Source organism: Aspergillus nomiae (assembly GCF_001204775.2).
Source record: "Aspergillus nomiae NRRL 13137 chromosome Unknown contig00417, whole genome shotgun sequence".
NCBI lineage: Eukaryota > Fungi > Ascomycota > Eurotiomycetes > Eurotiales > Aspergillaceae > Aspergillus > Aspergillus nomiae.
Window position 1 is genome coordinate 1 of NW_015378472.1, and position 22,209 is coordinate 22,209.

Consider the following 22,209-nt stretch of genomic DNA (forward strand, 5'->3'; position numbering starts at 1 on the left):
TATAAATATCAAATCGATACCATCAGATCTGAAATCAAATGGCATTTGCCACAATACCAGCCCAACGCAGGTAAAAAAAAGGCCATCGATGAAATCGGCGCATGGACCCGCGATCTCCAATGCAGAACCGAGCAGAAACCACGACTAGTGAAAGTAGTGCGCGGGGGTCACCAGTCGGTCTGTTCGCAGTTTTCTGTTCAATTGTTGTCCAGCCTGGACATGTCTCGGTGTCATGTAGGTCTCTCGTGTACCAAGATCATGTCCACCTGGGAAATCGATCATGCAATCCATATCCCGAAAGAAAAGAAAAGGTCAAAAAAAAAAAAAAGGAAATTAGACTTTCAAGATGTATGTATGCATGTGTAAAATATAACTATAAGTAGCATGGCTTAACTAAGGCAACGCCTCAAACTTGTCAGACGCCCTGAGGGAAATCCAAAAGAGATCGAGACAGTAAAGAAGGACATGACGTAGCAATCGAACACAACGACGTATTAAGCTTTCCATTCATGATCCAGATGAAGAAAAAAATATTGTATCTTTTTTTTTACCTTTTCTTTTCAATAAATCAGTAAAAAGTAAAATAAAATAAAATAAAATAAATCAGCATGCCAAACGATGATGACGAGGGTTTCTGATACGGACTCCTGCCCATTCCGAACTAGATTGATTGTCAATCCTTTCCCCGTTGAGATCTGTCAGCACGCCCTTTTCTGGTTGACCGCTCTCGCTCACCGTCATTTGTGTCGCGTCGATGGGGATGTCGTTCGTGATTTGGTGGAGCTGTGGAATGTTGTGTGCGACGCGACTGTGTCATGTGCGTTGGCCGATGATGTTACTGAAGGTAGAGATTCGAGTACACTTGAAACATGGGGACTGTGCCGTCCGATGGGTAAGATAGATGCCTTGGGGGCAGCCTGACAATTGGGGGCCGTAGGAATTCGCCTTGCCACCCCCCGAGATCAATTGAATTCATACATGTTTGGGTCGTCGTCGAGAGATACTCTGCATCACTGTTGTACTTGAGCATTGGCAATGGTCTGAGCAAGTCTATACATGTATGTACGTACAGTACAGATATATGTATACTGCTACATGTGTATATCTGTATGTCAATGTATATCCTACCTAGCCTGGATGTCAACCATCGAGATTCAACTGCTGCTGTCTGTCAAATACAGGGTTAATCACTGCATACTCGTAATCCAGGAATCTATACTGCATAGCTCATGTATAGCTTATTCTTGTCCTGTGCAGCGCCATAGGCTCGGGCAGGGATTTTCATCTCGGAGAACTGCATTGCATTTGATCTATGCTACATCTATATACGAAGTAAAAGCAATGACCCGGAATCCCTGCATCCAGCAAGTGTCTAACCCCAGCGGATCTCTCTAGACATCTAAAACTCTAAATGGCCATTTGAATTGTAAGCCCTCACAAAGCGATTCAACGTATGGGCAAGCCATCAGCTGGTTGCCCAGGCGTGGTATAGTAGGACGGACGCTTCGGTGCATCACGCCGTGCTCCCCTCGGAATCTCTAGCCTCGTGAAGCTCCTTCTGCACCTGTCGTGCATACTTGACTCCAAATCCATGGTTATAAATCTCACGGACCGACTCGAGGGGCATGTTATGGACCTCTGCATAGCAGAAAACCGCAAAGACAAATCCAAGAAAGCAAATTCCAGCATAAAAACCAAAGGCTCCACTCGGGGTCATTCCCTTCATCATGGACAGAAAGGTTGACGATATAATGATGTTGCAGCCCCAGCAGGTTACACTGTTCATCATCGTCCCCAATGCACGAACTTCGAGAGGTAGAAACTCCGTCCCTACCCAGGAGATCGGGGCCACACCTGCCGCGTAGAAGGCAATATACACGATGAGAGACACAAGAAGCAAGATATTAGGCCAGCCCATCTCGCGCGTCTCGACGGCCGTGAGGTCATGGTTCACTGGAATCCAGTGGAAGGCTACGGAGGCAACAACCAAAGATAAGCACTACTCACGATTAGCATGATCTCTCTTTCAATGTAGATGTTGTGTTTCTGAAAGGATGCTTGCCATTCCAAGGATAGTAACCAGGAGCATACGTCGTCGACCGAAGCGGTCAATGAAGAAGAAGTTTGGGAACCCAAATATAAAGTTGGTGGCTCCAACCACTATTGACACCACCGTGGGCTGGTCAAACCCAACCATCGAGAATAGAGTGGCGGAGTAGTACATAAGCGTATTGAATCCTCCTAGCTGGGAAACTGCTCGCTATTAGCTGGGAACACTAAAGGATGAGACCCGAGGGTTCACCTACCCGCCATGACGGCACAAGCGGTTATGAGGCTCGCACATTCTGCCCAACGGTAAACAGCTGCCTCATCTGCCATACAAGGCTCTTATTAGATATCGACGCAGTAGCTTCCTCAATTGAATGTCGAATTAGTCTTGCTTTCGCATCGACCTGCTGGTCAGTGGCTCGTGGAAATATCTTTGCAATTACACGCCTAGCCTCTTCCATTCGACCATGTAGGACCAACTGGCGAGGTGTCTCAGGGCAGAATGGCATCAACGCAATGAGCAATAGAGCAGGTACTGCGCCAAGGCCCACCATGTATCTCCATCCAGAAGCCACGTTCGTCAATGCGGCGCCGAGTGCGTATGAGACAAGCTGACCGAACGTGACACATATATTGTCAAAGACTATGAGGCGACCACGAAACCGTGACGGGGCCATTTCTCCAATGTACAATGGGACAATCATCGCGGCCTCACCGACGCCGAAGCCCACAACGAGGCGGCCAACGGTCATCTGGGGGAGCGAGTATGCGGCTGCTTGAATTATGCTCCCTATGAAGAAGATGATACAGCCTACGTAAATGGCAAGTTTGCGGCCGTATTTGTCGGCTGTCATGCCCGCTGCTACTGAGCCTATCAGAGCGCCTCCGGAGGTGATGGAGGTAACCAATTCTTGTTCACTGGAGCTGAGTGGCTTCCCCAGGTCCGACCCCAGATTGACGAGTACGGCAGAAATGACCCCGGTGTCATAACCTGGCGAGTCATTCAATTAGTGGGATTCATAAGCAGGCTACATCACTAGGCCACCAGTGCCACCTACCGAATAGAAAGCCACCCATAGACACGGCACAGACAATCAGCCATACTGCCTTCCCGGGATCCGTTTTCTCAATGGAGTCATCCAAGCCCATTGAGGCCAGGTCCTCGTCGTGGAAGATCTCCGCTTTATTATCGGAGATTTTCAGTGAATCAGAATCCATCATCGATTGCATGACCGTGTCATAAGATCAACTAGGGTATGGAATATATCAATACAAAGGATAACACATGGGAAAAATCGAGATTGAGGGAAGACAACGCGGAATGAAGAATGTATAATCAACCTGGCTACTCACCCGTCCACCACTAAGTCCTGAAACAAAACAACATACATATAGTAGATATTTCCCCTCACGCCAGTGCATTGAATTCACCCACCACGGGTATTGGCCCCAGATTCCGTCGCGTTCCATGGGGCGGAGAACTGCCGATGTGGGCTCCCCCAGACCCGAAGTTGCCTTTCAGGCCATTACAGGCTCTGCAGCCCTTGGTAGCGTTTATCCGCCCCATCACTGGTCGAGTGCCCTTAAGGTTACTGCGTCAAATGCCGTGCAGCATGGGATTCTACTTAGTGATATTATCAAATCCAATGACACGAACTGGATAGTAGCCGCTCCTTGACCATTTTGGCGAGAGCCCATAGGAGAAAATGCGGAGTAGTGACGTTCGGTTGAAGTCCAGATGGAGCCCCACGATTTCTTATAATGATATCGCGATTGGCACATGACTGGCTGGGGGAAAATAAAAGGGAAATATTTCCCGCACGTGCAGCCCACCTTCAGCCTGATCATGATGGGAAGTTTACCCCGTTGTCCTGTACATCGTTCCCATGGAAAGTAACAATTTACGATCGCCAGAGGCGCTTCACGACTCCATTGCCTCTGGTTCCTTGGTTGCCGTTGGATATAAGTATCTGGCTTCGTGTATCACAATGGCTGGACAAGCAGGAAATCATTCTTCTCAACTCCTCTCTTCATTTCCATCTTATATTGCCTCCTTGTCCTGAGGGATAGACCATCAAGCCCAATATGTGGTCCGCTCTATCTATCGCCCCGTATGCGCTTGCGCTGGGCCTCTTTTCCCTTCTGTATTTTGTTATCTTTCCATGGGTAGAGTACATCCGGGACCCCAAGGGTATGTGTTTGACAAGAAGCCCCCTCCCCCCTTTGAGACATCCTGCTGACATCACCAGGGCTTCGAAAATACCCCAACTTGAATCCCTTCTCTGGGATGTCTGCGGTACCTTTCATGATGTTAGCATCGAGAGGTTTCCGCTCGAAGGAGCTTCAGGAAATACACAGGACCAAGCCTGTCATTCGAACCGGACCTAATGCGCTATCGTACGGTGATGTACGTGCTATCAAGGATATATATGGACACAACACCAAGTGTATCAAGGATCCCTCCTATATTGTGACGGCTGGAACGCACTACCATCTTGCTGATGTGGTCGACAAGCCTGACCACGCACGGAAGCGCAAGGTCCTCTCTTCCGCATATGCGCTTAAGAACTTGGAGACATGGGAGCACAAAGTCAGTGATAAAGTCGAGAAAGTTGTCGCACATTTCGACAAAGTATGCACGGCGGCACCCTCGGCTGCCGTGGCAGCGGGTAAGGCAGCACCGGATCCGAACGACCTTACAGTTGACTTTCGAGCTTGGACCAATTTCTTCACTCTCGATGCGATCGCTGATATTGGGCTCTCGGAGAAGCTTGGCTTTCTGGATTCGGGGAGCGATGTTTGTGTTGCTGAGAGAAAGGACGGCTCCACATATGAGGTCAACCTCCGTGAGGCCCTTTACCCCACTGCTCGCAAGCAGTCGCTCATTCTGTGGAACTATGAATGGTACCCGACCCTCAACAAGCTGGTCAACGTGATACCATTCTTCAATCGGATGCAGAATTCGTCAGATAATTGGGAGAACATCGTGTGGCGTCGATCAATGAACCGCCTGCGTCGGTATGAGGCAGGGGAGAAGCTCGAAGACTTCTTCCAGGCGATGATGGAAGACAAGAACGGCCGAGCCAACAACTTGGAATGGGGTGAGATCGTGGCTGAGATGAACATTATGATGAATGCCGGCAGTGTTACCACCGCCATCGCCATCGCGAACGTCATGTATCAGCTCCTTCGGAACCCACAGAGCTTGAAAAAGCTTCAAGAGGAGATCGACGCCGTGCTGGACGCGGACGAGATCGTCGCACCCTACGATAAAGTGAAACACCTCCCGTATCTCCGTGCATGCTTGGATGAATCTCTCCGCATCTTCCCACCAACCTCGCATGGGCTTCCTCGTGAAACTCCGCCGGAGGGTATGGAGATCTTGGGCGAATGGGTTCCCGGCAACACGTCGGTTAGCATGTCCGCATATGTAGCACACCGTGATGAGAGCGTCTTCCCCAAGGCAGACCAGTACATTCCTGAGCGGTGGCTCGGGGAAGAAGGCAAGGCTCTTCAACCATACTTAATTGCATTCTCGGCGGGTGCGAGATCCTGCATTGGCCGAAACATCTCTTATCTGGAGCAGACTAAGATCTTGGCTACGCTGGTGCATCGGTACGATTTTGCACTGCCCTATCCCGGATGGGAGTTGAAGCGGTTGGAGACCATGAATCTGATCTTGGGGGATATGCCGGTTAAGGTGTGGAGACGCAATTTGCGGGAGGCATGAACAGTCTAAAATATTCACGATTTCCCTTCTTCTTATCACCGTTTTCTTTTTGATCTTGCGCCATTTGGGCTTTCTTATCTTGGCATAGACTTTACAGCGTATCAATATATTATATCCTCTTGTTGCGTTGATGGGCATGGAAACTAGTTATAACTTCCAATTATATATCAGAGTCACCTTAGATAGACGTGTGAGATATCCGGCATTGGTCAGTCGCAAGTTCCAATATATACTTTTAATCTACTACTTCGACAAGTCCGGTTTATTGTTAGATACTACCGTAAACAACCCTGGGAATGAATCTTTCATTCTGGATGTCCTATATTCTCTGGGGTATAGCGAGCAAGATACTAGTACTGACCTCCAAGTTCTGCGCTGAGAGTCGGGGTTTCCTGTAGGTTATTGATCACCATCTGTATATTTCCATGATCGATTTAATATCGGGATGTCGCTGAATGAACATCAAGCTCTCAATTCCCCCGCGTGTTGACCAGCGCACATCAGCTTGGCTTCTGATCCACTTTCCTTTTGGCCACTTTCTGCCCCGTGCGTGATCGAAAGCGCTTAAAATCAAGTGCTTAAAATAACCCTAAAAGATCAACCTCCGCCTGAAGAAGAAAAATTCCCCGCGAGAGAATCTTTCCCCTTCCTTTTCTTCTTTTTGTCTTTTTCTCCTTTGGCACGCCTCCGCAAAATTGATATCATATCGTAACTTAATTCGAGTTTCCCCACGTTCCCTGATTTCCCCAGATGTCGAGGCCCTCACGATAAACTCTGTTTGAACGTGGATTTGCTGGATCAAGAAATGTCGCCCGTGTTTTCGTGACTTTTGCGAAGTGGAGCCAAAAAAAACATAAAATAAAATAAAAGATGCTCAAAAACCGACGGTCTCGATTAGGGATGTTGCTTCCGAATCTTGTCGTTTTTCCCTATTTGGGTAGTTTTGCACTATGTCTCTCTATACCTGCTTGCAATGGATATAAGACTCAGCCTTCCATCACTCCCCATTTTCCTCTCCGGTTGACTCTCATGACTATCAAACCTACTGAATTTCACATTCTCCATCAATTGCACTACAGTCACACCACAGTCACACCATGACGCCCCCGTGGCATCTGCCCCTCAACATCCCCCCCGAGGCTCTGCAAGAGCTCTCTAAAACACTCACTCCCACCGGTATTGCCGACTACTCAGCACTAGCTATCTTCTCCGTGGCAGCTACTACATATCTCTCGCGGGGCTACCTGTGGGACCAGCCGGATCCATACCAGCATCTCGTGTACGAACGACCACAGCTCAAGAATGGAGGTGCCGCCGCTCCGCCACAAAAGAAACCCGAAACATCGCCACGAAATTGGAAGAGTCCAACAAGGACTTGGTCGTCTTTTGGGGCTCCCAGTCCGGCACTGCTGAGGGGTTCGCCAACCGCTTGGCGAGAGAGATCTCTTTGCGATTCGGCCTGAGCGCCATGACGGCAGACCTGTCCGATTATGATCCCGAGACGATCGCTGAGGTTCCACAGTCAAAGCTGGTCGGGCTCCTCCTCTCCACATATGGCGAGGGAGATCCGAGTGATAACACGGCGGAGTTATGGGATTGGGTCAACAAGACTAAGGACCAAGGGCAGCTGTTGTCGTCCGTAAGGTACTTTGCCTTCGGTCTGGGAAACAGGAACTATAAGTACTATAACCGTGTCGTCGACGTCGTGGTGGAGGCGCTGGATAAACTAGGTGCGACAGCGGTGATGCCGGTCGGAAAGGCCGATGATGCCGAAGGTGCCACTCAGGAAGACTTCATGACCTGGAAGGAGAGCCTGTTTGCCGTACTGAAGGGCCTAGGTTTCCAGGAACATGAGGTTCAGTACATGCCCACCTTATCTGTACAAGAGGACGAATCCCTGGAGCCGATTGACCTGCACCATGGAGAGCCGGACGCAGGCTCCCTTAAGGCTCAGTGCTCGCCCATCCGGCCCTTGGCCATCTCCACATCTCGGGAGCTGTTCAACTCCTCCAACCGACACTGTCTTCACATAGATCTGGATCTCACCAGCCAACCGGAGTTCACATACAAGACCGGTGATCATCTGGCCATCTGGCCCGGAAACCCTGACTCCGAAGTGGAGCGTCTCCTCCAGGCCCTGGGTCTCTCATCGCGGCGTGACGTGCCTATCAGTATCAAGTCACTTGACTCCGCCACGAAAGTAAAGATTCCATCCCCAACCACCGTCGCAACTGTCTTCCGTTACTATCTCGAGATCTGCGGTCCCGTGAATCGGGACAATGTCCTGGGACTGGCACAGTTCGCACCAACCCCGGATGCAAAGGCATACCTCCAGCAACTCGGTCAGGATAAGGCCAGCTATGCTGCATTTATCAACAAGAACCATGTTAACCTCGGCCGACTGCTGCAACAAGCCAGTACTAACACATGGAACATCCCCTTATCATACCTCGTCGAAACACTCCCTCTCATGCAACCCCGATATTACTCTATCTCATCAAGCAGTATAATCTCCCCGCGCAAGGCCTCCATCACAGTAGTCGTCTCGACTACCCCCGTTCCTGAGAATGGAGACAAACTGATCCACGGAGTTACGTCCAACTACCTCCTCGCGGTCTCGGAGAGCCTCCGCTCGGCTCCTCACCCAGAAGGGCTCACATACCATCTCAACGGACCAAGTGATTCCCTACAAGGCGGAAAGCTGCTCTCGCACCTCCGTAAAAGCAAATTCAAGCTCCCCACCCTGGCTAAGTGCCCGCTTATCATGGTTGCGGCAGGCACAGGTCTGGCGCCGTTCCGGGCATTCATCGCCGAGCGGCGACAGCTCCAGCAGATCGGGAAGGAGGTCGGTGAGATGCTGCTTATCTTCGGATGTCGGAGGCAGATGAGGACTTCATCTACCGGGATGAGCTGGACGAGATGACGAGGGCGCTGGGAGAGAAGTTGCGCATCGTCACCGCGTACTCGCGTGAGGGCAACAAGCAATACGTCCAAGATAAGATCCCAGAAGTGGGCGATGATGTTTACCGATTGATCGATGAGGGAGCCAACTTTTACATCTGTGGAAAGGCCGAGATGGCAAGGGAGGTCGAGAAGGCGGTTGCGGGAGTAATGAGCGTGAAGGGTCAGGACGAGGCGAATGAATGGAGGACGAGAATGAAGAGAAGAAACAAGTGGCAGGAGGATGTGTGGTAAATTTCTTTTTTTTTTTCTTTTTCTTCTTTATTCTCTCATCTACATGTATATACGCCCATAGACCATCTATCTACGATTCCGCCATGACGCAATGCCAATTATTCCAACGTCTAAATTCCAGAGCGATTCCACATACCAAACCCGAAGCGAAGCAAAGCTAGCCCAAAACAGCAAAACATCAACACCGAACCATGGGTATAATGCAACCCGGACTTTTTATCTTCCAACAAAAACCCTACAAATCCAGGGATAACATATCAAAACCTCATCCCCAAAAAACCCAGAAAAGAAAAATGTCCACCGCACATCAACCCCCTCCCAAAAACCAACCCCAACCCCCCAAACCACCTCACCTTCGACCCCTGGAATAGCAGCGCCACGGGCCACCAACGGGCCGATTCATCGACAGGGACCGCATGGCGTCGAACAAGAGAAGAGAAACTTGCTCGACAGTTCGGCTCCGCGTCGGGCGACTGTACAGATTCACCGGGGGATGGCACCTCGCACCACAAAGCAGAGAAAGGGGAGTGGGTGTGGTCTCATACGACCCGGGGAGAAGAATCAAGGGATGCAGCAGCAGGACAGCGAGATATCCGGTCTATGATGCGCGTGGGGAAGCGGTCGAGGGATGTGTCTGACTCGGGGATGGATCGGGAGTCGAAGTTGAAGGTTTCGAAAGTTGTGAATGCGTCACCGGATGAGTTGTTGTCGTCGTCGTCGTCGTCATTGTCATTGTCGACCGAGGTCAAGGATATACCGCTGGTTTTTAAGGGCCTTACGGTTTATATTAACAGCACTTGTCATCCAGCTGTCTCGGATCACTATTTGAAACGGCTTCTTACCATGCATGGGGCCACTGTTTCGCTGTCGCTTTCGAGGAAGGTCTCCCATGTTATTGTTGCGAAGCCTAATACCGGGCCTGGCATGGGTGCCGGTGGGGGACTTGCGGCTTCGAAGTTACAGAAGGAGATCTCCCGGGGTGGGTGGAAAGGGATCAAGGTCGTGTTCGTTGAATGGTACTTTATCTTTCCGGGTTTGGTGTGGTTGGTGCTGACTATAATACATAGGGCCCTGGAGAGTATCGAAGCTGGGAAGCGGTTGTCTGAGGCTAGATTTGCAATGGATATTATGCCAAAGGGGCAAAGGAGTGTTCTGTCTTTTACTGGGATCTGATATGGTTTCGGATGTTTTTAAGGTCATGTATTGTGATACCCTCATGAATCAAGTCGTTATGTTATATATACATCGTTATCATTATCATACAAGCATGTCTACGTAAGAGCGCCTTTTGGCCCACCCCTTGTCTCACCATCGCTCGAAGGCCGTCGCCATCCTCCCTCCCAACCCCTGCTTGGGCCTGATGACAGCGACCCTGCGCTTGCGTCAGACATGCGGCGGTGGCTAGGCAAACCAAGCTCGACCTGAGTGTAGGGCTCTAGAGGCGGTTCGTCCGGCAATGGCGGCAGGGGGTTCCGTATAAGCCGGGACGGTCGCGGTGGGCTAGCCTCGACTGGGTGGAAGTGATGTTCTTCGTATGGCGGCGCTGCGGCAAACGTATGTGCACCTAATGGCAATTCGTCCTCCATACTATCATTTGAATATGTACGATCCAGTTTCTCACCAGTATCGTCCCTTGAGTCTCCTCGAACCAGCCCTAAACGTTCCTCTTCCGTGGGTTTACGCTCATGGCCCTTCCGCAAGATGCCCCGAGGAGACTTAGGCATTTCAAACTTGGGTCGGTGGAAAGCATGGAATGAAAATTGGCGTTTAGAACCATGTACCGGAGGTTCAGGAGGTTCGTCTGCCCATGTTATAGAATGAGATGTGTCACTTCGAGGTGGTCCGGGATAACTTGTGTCGACGTTTCTGCTATGGATTGATGACATAGGCGCCAAAGCCGCCGGTTGACTAGGATCATGGTCTCGGATTGGCTGCCACGAATGACTCGGTGACCGCATTCGTATCTCATCTAAGAAAGAATGACCGCTTTGCCTGGTATTGGGGCGCTCTGATTCATCTGGAAACCGGGACATTCCCAATGGGGGAAGCGGTCTCTTAACTGACGGTGTGCGAGTTGCGCTCCGGGTCATCGTTGGTCCTTCACCGAGGACAGTCTTGCGCCGGCGCAATCCATCCCACTCGATGATCTCGTTCTCTGCAGGCGGGTGTAGCTTATCTTCTTGTCGTTCTCTTAAATAGCGTCGTGCCTCCTCTGCCTCCATCGTACGGCGTGGTGTCGATATCCTACGAATAATAGCGGCAGTACCACGGATAGAATCGGCCTTGGGCTCAGTTTCTGGTTCTTCCTGTGTGGCCACCTCACGGATCTGGTCCAGGTCGCCTTTGAAGACAGCAGAGTCGGGGACGTCTTTGGCGGACTTGGAGAGCTGCAAGAGGACGACACCGGCGCAGATCTGCAAAAAGCCCATGATGACTGTAGCGATCTGCATACCGGTCCCTTTGAAGCCTTGGAAGAGGATTGCTGAAGTGATAATCGTGGCGCTGGTGAAAAAGACGTAATAGGTGGGGGTGACTAGGGCGGCATTGAAGATGTTCAACGCTTTCTGGGCGGCGTTAGTAAAATTTCAAGAGACAAGAAAGAAACCAGCAAGAGGAGTGAAGGTATGTGGGGACGAACATTGAGATAAATGATTTCTGTCAATAAAGTCGCCACGACGAACGCAAACAAGACGTAGAGAAACCAATGCTTGAACTGCGATTCCCCGTTTATCTGTGCCAAAATGGCCGAGCCCAGTCCCTGTGTAGCGACTACGCTTAACCCACCGATAGAACTGCAGATACTAATGTAGACGAACATGCTCTTCTTTCCGTATCGAGGCCCAGCCCACACAGCCGTGATAATGCTACCCACGATGATAACGCCGGCGTACGACAAAACCCGGGAGTGATAACATATTTCTGCATTTCCTGGATGTTGCTTACGGACGACTGCTCAGGCGCATTCATCGCAATGATAACAGATCCGAGAATGCAGGTAAAACAGCCAACCTTACCGACGAAACTCAGCCGTTCCTTGAGAAAGATAGCAGATAGGATCGTCGTCACCACAACCGACAGCGCACCCAGCGGAGTGACCAGAATCGCATCAACGAAGGCATAAGCGACGAAGTTGCAAAGTTCCCCGATTATCATCAGCGTCATACCCGCCCACCAGTAGAAGTTTTTCAGGTATCCGTACCCCTCGCCGGCTTCCTCATTGTATTTGACGTTGGCCCTCAGCAGACCCGTCTTCTTGAGTACGAACGATACACCGATGAATAGGCCCGATGCGACAGCCAAAGAAATACCGATGGCTTTATAGGAAGCCGGCCGACCGCTCCCTGAATCGGAGCGAGCCTCGAGAGTTGAAAAATCCATGTGTAACGGAAGCGCGCATGAACACTGCCAGCAGTGTGTTTTGTTATCTGCGTTGAGGGAATATGTACACGACGATATATATGAATAGTCGAATAAAAATAGAATCGGCGCGAAACGACCGCTACTCCATGGAAGCGACTTGTGCGAGCGGCGATAAAGGTTTTGACTGGGCGCTTCGAAGGTTAGATAGAGAGGGCAGGGATGGAATGCGTGGTTGATAGCGCCGGGGAATGTGTCAGAGTTTATTCTAAGGACATGCATGAAGTAAGGGGCAAGAGACCAAAAAATAATTCCAGGAGCGAGAAGAAGAAAGACTAGGAAGAGCCCAGGGAACAAATAAGAAAACCTTGTACGAAAGGAAGCAAGTAAGAAAACGAGAGGCTGGGTGCGGGTGGAACAGAAGCGTGACCCACTACCATCCGATATACTACAAGATAAAATGACGAATCTTGATCTCTTAATTTTTTGATTTGGTATTTTATTTTTCTTACTTTTCTACTTTTCTACTTTTCTACAATGAACTGGATAATTCTTTACACATAAAAGACAGTAATTACTTACCACTTGCTCCTTTGTGGTTTTCCTTTGATTTTTACTACATTGAAATACGAGGTAGACATGCATCGGTAATGATTTATGATAAGGAATCCAGCCGGAGTCTAGATCTCCTAGGGAACCACTCGCTAAATATTAAATCTCCGGAACCAATCTGAGATTAACTTAAAGGGTATAATAACAATGCTCATCATCATCACACTTGAACCACAACCACAGTTGTAAGGAAGCTCCTTTAAGAAAACAAAAATAAAGAAGAAAGTGTAGAAAAAGGAAACCAGGAAAACTATGAATCTCTCTCTGCACCTAGAGAAAAAAAAATCCCCAATCATTATACATGACGCCCATCAAGAACATGCGGGTACTTCGTGACGTTCAAATTGAACAAATCAAGAAAACACGAAAACGACGAAGAAGAAAAAAAAAATAGACTGGAAAGCAGACTTATCGCACGTGGTAACTTGGTTTTCGCTGCTTGTTGACCACAGGTGGATGCTCATCCACTGGATAGGGCGGCCGAATCTTCCCATTCGATCCGTGCCCCAGAGGACCCGCCGTGGTTACCAATGGGGTAGGCATTGGAATTCCTCCCAACTCGCTGGGGTACGGAATTGGGGTCTTTGGAGGTACTGGTGGCGGCATGCCATTATGCACATGATCGGTACTTCGTCGCGGAGACCCGTGCTGTTGTGAGCTAGGTCGGCTGATGTCGCTCAGGTCACTGACTGAACCCCGCGCTGGTGTTGGCGAACCTGCATCCTGCGGCATTGGATGAGTTGGGAGTACATCGTCGTTCATCGGTAGTGGGGGCGGCCCTGCTGGTGAGAGCAAGGTAAAATCGCCCGGTAGTTCAGCGGGCAATTCCACCGCATCTGGGATTGGAGGCGGCACCACAGACAGCCTTGGACTCTGAGTTATAGAACTGTCATCCTGGAAATTGGACATATCATTCTCAGCTGCCGCATGCGCTGCCGCCCGACGGTGCATGCGCTCAATTTTAGCAAACTTAACGCCAGCATCAAGAATTTGCTTCTTCACTTCAGGCCTGGTGAGGTAGCGACGAGTGTTGGTGCTGATGTCCGCCAGTCGGTTCCATTCGTTCATACCAAACTCCCCCACACCGACTTCGACATTCAGCCGGTAGTAGTTATCCTTAACCACGTTACGCTTGGCCAAATGCTCCCGGAGCATATCTTTGTGGATATCTTCACACCCTTCGATCTTAGAGATCAGTCGACGGCGCGCCTCTGCAAATGTACCCAGCGCATCGCCAAAGAAGTCCTCCCACCATTCATGCTGTCGATTATTCGTACCCGGTGGACGTTTACCTGTACCAACGCTTATAAATACTCCAACTTCGCGACCGGGCCACTCGTTGACTGTCGCTTCATCCAGGACCTGCGGTGCAGGGTTATAGGTGCCGGCACCTTCGTCAATGAAGACATGTTGTCCAATCTGAATTGGTTTAAAAGCAAGCCCAGTGGCTGACGTTGCCCGACCAGCTTGCCAGATCGTACAGTTGAACTCCGGAGGGGGTTCCTTTCGGGAGTCGTAAGATCGTAAGAATACAGCGGATCCGTTGCGCGTAGTGCCCTTATACAATGCTGTGACCGCTCTGTTGACATCGTATGTTAGCCCAAAGTACATACGATAAGAGAGGACGAAAAATCAAGGCATAGGAGAAAGAGAGCTTACGTTTTGGTGCGATACTCCCGATTGTCGTACAACAACGCATTTGGATTACCCCAGCGTAGACCATTGATGAATGTCGAATCCCGCTGACTGGGATTGGAGGAATGCGAACCAACGGTGCTGAAACTGGCACGGCTACCGGAGCGCTGGGGGATCGAGTTGGGGCTGAATGGCGTGTGGGCAAAAGATGTGCGAGCGCCGGGCGCCATGTCATTTCCCTCCGCCTCGAAAACGGTATGTTCACGCACACATTCACGAATAGCATCCTCCAATCTCGAGGCTTTGAACAGGGTTGACCGAAAAGGAATTCCAGCGATGGTCTTATCCGTTTCGAAAACGCGACGGGTCATGCGCACATAGACTTCTTTGCAGGTTTCGAGATCGAGCCGTAAACGGCCCAGCATGAGAGCTATCAAGCCGCCGGTGCCGGTGCCGACAATGAGATCAAAGTGATCGCAGGGTTTGGGGATTTCATCGCGACGAGGAGCCTTGCCTTCGCATTCGACATAAACGCGATACATAAGTTCCTGGAGGATGATGAGCATCGAGTAGCCGCGGACGCCGCCACCATCTGAATTGTCAGCTCGAAGATCTATATCCAGGTTTCTTTGGAACCGAAAGCATACCTAACGATAAGATCCGCAAGGGAGGACCCTTGGTAGTATCTTTGCGACGAAGGATTGTCGTATCCATTGTGCCAATCCCTTGGTGGGCTGGAGACACCCAAAGAGGGAGCGGGAATATATGGGCGCCTGATCCGCTCGATGTGGGCGGCAGATGACGAAACCGATCGAGGAAAAGCACGAAGTCACCGGGATGTATTGGACAAGACAAATGACCGGAGGTATTCTCGAGAGAGTGAGAGATAAAATCTGGTTGTAAAGTGAATTTGGGAGGGGTATAGTATACTTTGTAGTGGGAGTGAAAGAAGATTTAAAAAAGATCTTTTCCATGAGTGTCTTACCGTGACTGCAGAATCAACGAACCAGTGACCAGTAAGATTAGGTTTGAACTGTTCTTGGGCTAGGACTGATTTTCCACTCTGCTTTCCACCTATTGCCGTTCAAGTGCTTTAGTCAGACTCAACAATGACAATTGGTGGGGTGTCACGGGGAATGTGGCGGTGCTCAGCTGCGTCATTGGGGCTGTGGCACTAGTACTAGGAGTACTCCGTGTGATACTATAGTACCTTGATGACCTCAAGAAAATAAGGCATCCAGCGTACAGATTACCTACTCAGTTCCATGTTCCAGAAAGACGCTAGAATGAAGTCAATCCAGGTCATATACGAAAGTACGAGATGAAGACCAAATTTACCAGCTAAAGTGGGTTTAGGTTTAAACCATGGATCGCGAATTTCATGCGATAAAAAAGGAAGAATTCTTGTCTCATCCTAGTCTTTTTTTATCTTTAAGCACAAACCACAGGAAGTGTCCCGGTGGTTTATAGATTTGCCTTCCCAACAAGCACATCCTTCAACAACTTCAAACTCTCTTCAGCAAAGGTAACCATGTTCTTCTGCCGATCGTTACTGCCCGTCTCCACTTCTCGTGTGTACGTTCCATGTGCAGTTGATACTGCGACAGCTACGTAGCCTCTGCGAGTCATTAGCCTTGCCTCAATGTTCTTCTGCTTGAAATCACGGATAGAATTCCTACGGAGTGCGATTCCTCGTCGTCCCGCCGGTCGGCCCGGCTGTTCCACTCTCACTCACTGTATAGGTGGAACCGAGAGTGTGGCGAACGTGGTCGGCCATTTGGGCCACAATAGCGGGCGTTGGGCCATTGTAGGTTTCCAGATGAGCCGGAGTCCATCCGGCAAAGGCGATCCGAGATTCCAGGGTGTATACCTTGATTGTCATGTCAATCTTTATACTGCAGTATAATTTTTGGATCAAAGGATGGTAATATCGGATAGACTAACAGTCAAACCACCCTTGTAGACAGCTGACGCTCCAGGAACAGAGAGCAGGCTTGCTGAAATGAGTCCGCCAGCGGCCTGGAAGGTTAGCAAGCCGGGAAGGACTACGGGACTAAGATGACGACATACCGTCTCCGCAACGGATATCGTCTCCTTCTTCGCTTTGAGAAGTTCAAAGACCTCCTGGACAAGGGGCTGAAGACTCGACGGTGGGAATTCGCTCATTATGACTGCGCGATTATGGATAAAGGTGAAGATAAACTCTATGATTGCTGAAGGTTGAGGTGATTGATAATGCAATGCCAAATGTCTTGGCACCGTCACTGGATCTGATTACTACTCATCATTCAATGTATAATGACGGAACACAAGTCGAATAACGTATCTAACTGCTGATAAGCACTGGAATACTAACTTCTATATATCGACCTGAGCCGCCACGAAACACTAGACCGAAAAGGACTACACGTAAATTACAACTCAATTCGTCAGGCCAGGCCAATCTGGACATAATCAGTAATCACAGGTCAATGGAGCCAGTTCGCAAATTGAAGGTCATGCTTACCATATGTTGTCCGCTCCTCCACCCTTCTGGATACAGTCACCTCTTCTCCGACCCGGATGGAGGCGTTCTCGCAGTCCCGGTCTAGGAACACATACCTCCCAAACACAGGGGAGAATCTTGCGCCCTTGTCTACCCTCCGGTCTTTCATCAGCTTCTTAAGAATGTTGCCACTGTCGCCTGTTCTCATTTTCCCTGTCATATAGTCAACGTTGAGGCTCTGGCATCGGATACAATTCGCCGTCAACAGGAGTCGGATTTTTTCTCCCACCATCAGCTCCGCCCAGAAATCCTCCTCGAAAGCCGTTTTAGCACCCGAAATGACAATGTTTGGCCGGGCTTTTCTCAGGTCCATCGTCTCGTCGCCAGCCAAGCGGGCAGACACGTTGTCTACCGAAGTTTCTGATATCATAAGATACGGTGCTGTATCGGCAAACGTGATTCTTTCTTCCTTCGTTTTACCGCCTCCAGCTCCGTATCTATTAGCACCAAGAGCCATGAGAACAGCAACAGTTGTAGTCATTAGTACAAAGATAATGAACGAGGTAATGTCTCTCTGTCCAAGTGGCACACTGATATTCAGAAGCAAGCTCAGAAGAGCCAAGACGGTCACCGACCGCTTAGAAACAAGTGGAGTCACTTGTTCACGATGTGCCTGACTTTTCCCCGGTGGGAAGCTTCCTAAGACCCTCCTCAAATGTGGGCCCAAGTATACAAGAACCACCTTGTATCCGAAACATTGGCTAAACCAGTCGTTATATTTGCTGCCCATATGATAACCCTTTGTCGGACTTTGATGCATTGTAACTGTCAATTCTTCCAACCCCTGCACGTCTGGCTTTAATGGTATGTCCAAAGTTTTAACCTGAGGATTACCATTGTCTTTCACTCCTGGTGGGCGATATGTCACGATGATCTTTCCATTGTTCTCACCCTCAGTTGGGAATACGATGTCTGTTAGAAACAAACTCATTTCGGGGAAATGCGGTACATGCATGTTCTGGAGGGTTTCGACACCATCATCGTTTTGGTTGACCTTGAGCAACATGAAACACCGGTCATACTGAAAGCCGGTACTGGTGAGGACAGCCTCGGGAACGGCTACTTCCCGAAGGGATTTGATGGGGTATATGTACAGCTAACGAAATGAGTATCATGGTATTCGATTGGGGAAAATGATGTTGGACGGCTCCTTACCTGACTGATTTCCATGGCGTGAGCTGTTTGCTTTGTCTGGAATACCTGAGAAAGCTGCAGGTGTCGTTGGGCGAGGTGGAGGTATCAATGGTTTTTACCGGTAAACTTTGAGCTAGCGCTTGCGCTTAACAGGGATACTACTAGTAGTACTCACATCATTCAGGCTCCCGAGTCCCTACATACCGATGGCCGGAAGTACATAACTCCAACGTTATTTACAGCCTGGAATTGGGAAGGAGATAGCGACTGCCAAGCCGGGACACTTGTCCATGATAGGTTAATGGTTCCGCTGCATTCAATCCTACCGGATACCGAGGCTTCAAGTGGCTTTGAATAAATTTTTGTACATGGTACATACAGACATCAAATAGCAAGATGAAAACGTTAAGGTCAATGCTCGTATAACTCCCGTGATAATTGATTTAAACCCGACCAGTGCCTTATCTCATAGTTCTTCGTAGACAAGCCGGTTACTCGTCCTTCCAAGGAAGGCTGAATGTTCCTACCCAGTCCTCGACTTCCTGCCGCAGGAGCACAATCTCTGAAATTTCCTCGCCCTCGCCAACATATTCCAGGAAAGCCTTGACGGTGTTCGGGTTCTTAACGCCCTTAGCCGCAGCGCTCTCCTTGGCAACCTTGTCCAGCTTTTGGGTGATGATGACCGCGCGGTCAACAATATCGGCCACACGACGGAAGTCCTCGGGCTGGAAGCCACGAGTAGTCATGGCAGGAGTACCCAAGCGGAGACCACCGGGTTTCAAGGCGGACCGATCTCCCGGAACGGTGTTCTTGTTACTAGCAACGCCACAGAGCTCTAGAACACGTTCAACACGAGCTCCGTCAACCCCACGGTTCTTCAGATCCACGAGGACCAGGTGATTATCCGTTCCACCGGACACAATGTTGTAACCCAGACCCCCGTTGTTGAGAGGGCTGCCAAGGCGGTCAGCCAATGCCTTAGCATTGGCTAGGACAGTCTCCTGGTAAGACTTGAACTCGGCCGACTGAGCCTGCTTCAGTGCAACTGCTAGAGCGGTAATGGTGTGGTTATGAGGGCCACCCTGATGGCCCGGGAAGACGGAGGCATTGATAGGATTCTCCAAGTCATACATTTCCGGGTTACCCTTCTTGTCCGTCCGGCGGACACCCTTGCGGTAGAAGATCATGGCACCACGGGGCCCACGCAGGGACTTGTGAGTAGTCGTTGTCACCACATCAGAGTGAGTGAAAGGCGAGGGAAGTACATCGGCAGCAACTAAACCAGAGATATGAGCCATATCACTGAGGAGGTATGCACCAGCTGCGTCTGCGATCTGGCGCATCCGAGGGTAGTCGATCAATCTGCTATAGGCCGAAGTACCGGCAATAATGAGCTTGGGACGATAGAGCAGCGCCTGCTTCTCGAGAGCGTCATAATCAATGAGACCAGTGGACTCATCAAGCCGGTAAGGAAGAGTCTCAAAGTATTTCGAGATGAATGAGATCTTCTTTGTTGGAGTTTGGTAACCATGTGACAAGTGACCACCATGAGGCAAGTCGAGGCCCATCAGGCGGTCATGAGTGTTGAGAAGGGCGGAGATGGCATACAAGTTGGCGGGGGAACCGGAGAGTGCTGTTCAACCATTAGCCACGACTCCAATATTCCACGCTAACCGGGGAAAGCTTACGTTGAACATTCACGCCCCATTCTTCTGGGTTGAGTCGGAAGGTCTCCAAGGCACGCTGTTGACATAACCTCTCTGACGCATCAATGTGCTCATTTCCTCCATAGTATCTGGCACCGGGATAACCTTCGGAGTACTTGTCTGGTAGCTGATTAGTTGGGAGCAGTGCACATAGGTCGGAGTGGTGGACTGACTTTGCATCACACTGCCGAGGGCATCAAGAACCGCTTGTGAAGTGAAGTTCTCTGAAGGGATCAGGTTGATGAAGTGCTTTTGACGTTTTTTCTCCTGCAAAAATACATAAGTACTACTATTCACAGCAGTGGGACCACTTCGCAATGGGGAAAATCAACCTTCTGGAGAATATTGTAGATTGTGGGGTCCTCCTCCTCGAGGTGTGCGGAGAGCAACTGCGGAGATGACGTTAGCATGGGACTTCACCACATTTGCGCGCGTTTGTTCAATCTTCTCGGGGCGATCGAGAGTAAAGGGCACATACATGTTGCTGTCCATCGCGACTGGAGGATGACACACTCCGGCTCTGAGAGATTGAGCTGGAGGCGCGCAAGGGAGCAGCCGGTCGGAGTTGAGTAGTGATGGCGACAGCTCTGGCAGAGCTTCCCGTGCGCGGGACCAATCGCAAAGCCTGGCGACCACAGCGGCTCAGCATTTTGAATCTCCTGTCGTACTTGCTTACAATAGACAAGACGAGTCTACAATCGAACAAAAAGAAGGGAGAGGGGAAATAGATCGGAATTTAATGAGAAGTAATGGAGGATGAACCGCCGTATGCTGTCCTATCATCGGACAACTAACCGCGCGGTGATTGCCGTTGCCCGCGGAAAGCAACCCACTAGTCGTTTTTTGGGTTAGCATCTCCGGCAATCGTATTAACAGTTATTCCATCTCCGCTCGCTTATTTTTTTATGGACTTTCCGATTCCGACCCCCTTCCTTTTCTTCTTTTTTCTTCACACAACTAAATCCAAGATGAAGAAAAGGTTTTAACTTGTCAGTTCTCGTGGGAAGGACGGCTCTGCTGGCTTTTCCCGGGCGATGCTGAAGTGTCCCGCCGTTCACCATCCATTTTGGGACAATGAACGATCGGATTGGAGGTTGTGTTATGCTGGATATGCCGACGAAGACGATAGGATTGATGGAATATATCATCTACTCTATATCATATAATGATTATGATATGCAATTAATAGTCTGTGTTGCCTGCTTTGCCTTCTCTTGTTTTGAGATGCCGGGTCTCGACTCGATCGCCAGTGCTGTCCAGGGCACCCATGTCGTTAGCAGTAGTCTAGTCTCAATGTCAATCTGTCGATCTCAAATCATATTTACAGCAAAGTACGGAGTAGTCTCTTTGCCCTGGTTGCGCAGAAACCATGCAATAGTTCAAGAAGTCATGGGGTCTAGACTGGGTGATCTTTACCGAGAGTTTGAGGTTATTCAGGATAGTGGCAGCATGATGATATTGCCGGTCTGGTCATAGTGTAGTTGTGCCTTGCAGGACATCTTACACTCAAATAAGTCCTTGTTACTGAGTAAGATACAGAGATTGACCAGACACGTCAGTTGGTGATTTTGCCAACTCATGACCGTCTGGATTCCTGACGTTCGGATAGTGCTTAGTCGATGTACAGGTGATTGATGCCTGTGCTCGCTTCACGCTTTGGACCCTGACTGGATCCGAGCAACGCAAAAAATAGAACAGGAGGGCAATCTCAATAATTGCGTCGCCGAGAAAGTTGCCATTGGGTGCTGCTGAACGAATGATAGACCATATCTTAGAGTTGGGCCCCAGGTGGTCACTGAACCGGGCAATGATCCTCAGGGCGGATAGGAAGAAAACTCTGTTGGGTACGGGGGAACTGGGTTCTATGACTCGGTCTGTATGTATGGATAGATGAGGTGATCAGCCAGGAAGTTGAAGAGGAAGAGCCCTTGCGGCATTCAGCTCCTAATTGTCTTGACTCGTCTCACAAAGCAATATGAGATATATAGTATTCTCCGACCAAAATTGCGCAACCTCGAACAAGCAAGCAAGCATACAAACAAACAAACACATACGTAAGTACCTATTTACTGCCAGGAACACGCGGTGAAGAACGTGGAGTACAAGAACCCCATTAAAATTGGAAAGAAAAAGGGGGTTTGTGCCTGGTACCTGGATGTGTGCATAACAGTGGATCTAAGTGGATATGGCGCGCGGGATCGATCATCCAATCCGAGAGGTCTCCGATGTAATTGCCACACACGGTT

At 49.7% G+C, this 22,209-nt stretch overlaps 8 protein-coding genes across 8 annotated transcripts; 3 read left to right on the plus strand and 5 right to left on the minus strand.

The window, feature by feature from the left end:
• Positions 1-1,513: 1,513 nt before the first annotated feature.
• ANOM_009389 (myo-inositol transporter) lies at positions 1,514-3,270 on the minus strand (the record flags this gene model as incomplete). The annotated part of the gene is made up of 4 exons (XM_015554645.1): positions 1,514-1,999; positions 2,081-2,260; positions 2,343-3,040; positions 3,108-3,270. The coding sequence occupies 4 exons, from the start codon at positions 3,268-3,270 to the stop codon at positions 1,514-1,516; spliced, it is 1,527 nt and encodes a 508-aa protein (XP_015402625.1).
• An 864-nt stretch (positions 3,271-4,134) lies between these two features.
• On the plus strand, positions 4,135-5,779 carry ANOM_009390 (cytochrome P450; the record flags this gene model as incomplete). The annotated part of the gene is made up of 2 exons (XM_015554646.1): positions 4,135-4,240; positions 4,299-5,779. The coding sequence occupies 2 exons, from the start codon at positions 4,135-4,137 to the stop codon at positions 5,777-5,779; spliced, it is 1,587 nt and encodes a 528-aa protein (XP_015402627.1).
• Positions 5,780-6,876: 1,097 nt separating this feature from the next.
• Positions 6,877-8,974, plus strand: ANOM_009391 (NADPH cytochrome P450 oxidoreductase family protein; the record flags this gene model as incomplete). Its single annotated transcript, XM_015554647.1, has 3 exons — positions 6,877-7,087; positions 7,141-8,624; positions 8,660-8,974. 3 exons carry the CDS (start codon positions 6,877-6,879, stop codon positions 8,972-8,974), a joined length of 2,010 nt encoding a protein of 669 aa, XP_015402628.1.
• Positions 8,975-9,577: 603 nt separating this feature from the next.
• Positions 9,578-10,147, plus strand: ANOM_009392 (uncharacterized protein; the record flags this gene model as incomplete). Its single annotated transcript, XM_015554648.1, has 2 exons — positions 9,578-9,990; positions 10,042-10,147. The coding sequence occupies 2 exons, from the start codon at positions 9,578-9,580 to the stop codon at positions 10,145-10,147; spliced, it is 519 nt and encodes a 172-aa protein (XP_015402629.1).
• Positions 10,148-10,245: 98 nt separating this feature from the next.
• ANOM_009393 (DUF803 domain membrane protein) lies at positions 10,246-12,352 on the minus strand (the record flags this gene model as incomplete). The annotated part of the gene is made up of 3 exons (XM_015554649.1): positions 10,246-11,538; positions 11,613-11,923; positions 11,989-12,352. 3 exons carry the CDS (start codon positions 12,350-12,352, stop codon positions 10,246-10,248), a joined length of 1,968 nt encoding a protein of 655 aa, XP_015402630.1.
• A 999-nt stretch (positions 12,353-13,351) lies between these two features.
• On the minus strand, positions 13,352-15,323 carry ANOM_009394 (putative Patatin-like serine hydrolase; the record flags this gene model as incomplete). Its single annotated transcript, XM_015554650.1, has 3 exons — positions 15,226-15,323; positions 14,603-15,170; positions 13,352-14,522 (listed from the first exon to the last, which is right to left on the minus strand). Exons 1-3 carry the CDS (start codon positions 15,290-15,292, stop codon positions 13,352-13,354), a joined length of 1,806 nt encoding a protein of 601 aa, XP_015402631.1. The 5' UTR covers positions 15,293-15,323.
• Positions 15,324-15,763: 440 nt separating this feature from the next.
• Positions 15,764-18,293, minus strand: ANOM_009395 (MOSC domain protein; the record flags this gene model as incomplete). Its single annotated transcript, XM_015554651.1, has 6 exons — positions 15,764-16,196; positions 16,258-16,448; positions 16,523-16,597; positions 16,649-16,791; positions 17,085-18,219; positions 18,279-18,293. The coding sequence occupies 6 exons, from the start codon at positions 18,291-18,293 to the stop codon at positions 16,043-16,045; spliced, it is 1,713 nt and encodes a 570-aa protein (XP_015402634.1). The 3' UTR covers positions 15,764-16,042.
• A 455-nt stretch (positions 18,294-18,748) lies between these two features.
• On the minus strand, positions 18,749-20,675 carry ANOM_009396 (serine hydroxymethyltransferase; the record flags this gene model as incomplete). Its single annotated transcript, XM_015554652.1, has 5 exons — positions 18,749-19,890; positions 19,946-20,083; positions 20,137-20,230; positions 20,296-20,352; positions 20,442-20,675. Coding segments are annotated over 5 exons (1,659 nt in total), but the record flags the coding sequence as incomplete, so codon positions are not given.
• Positions 20,676-22,209: the final 1,534 nt, after the last annotated feature.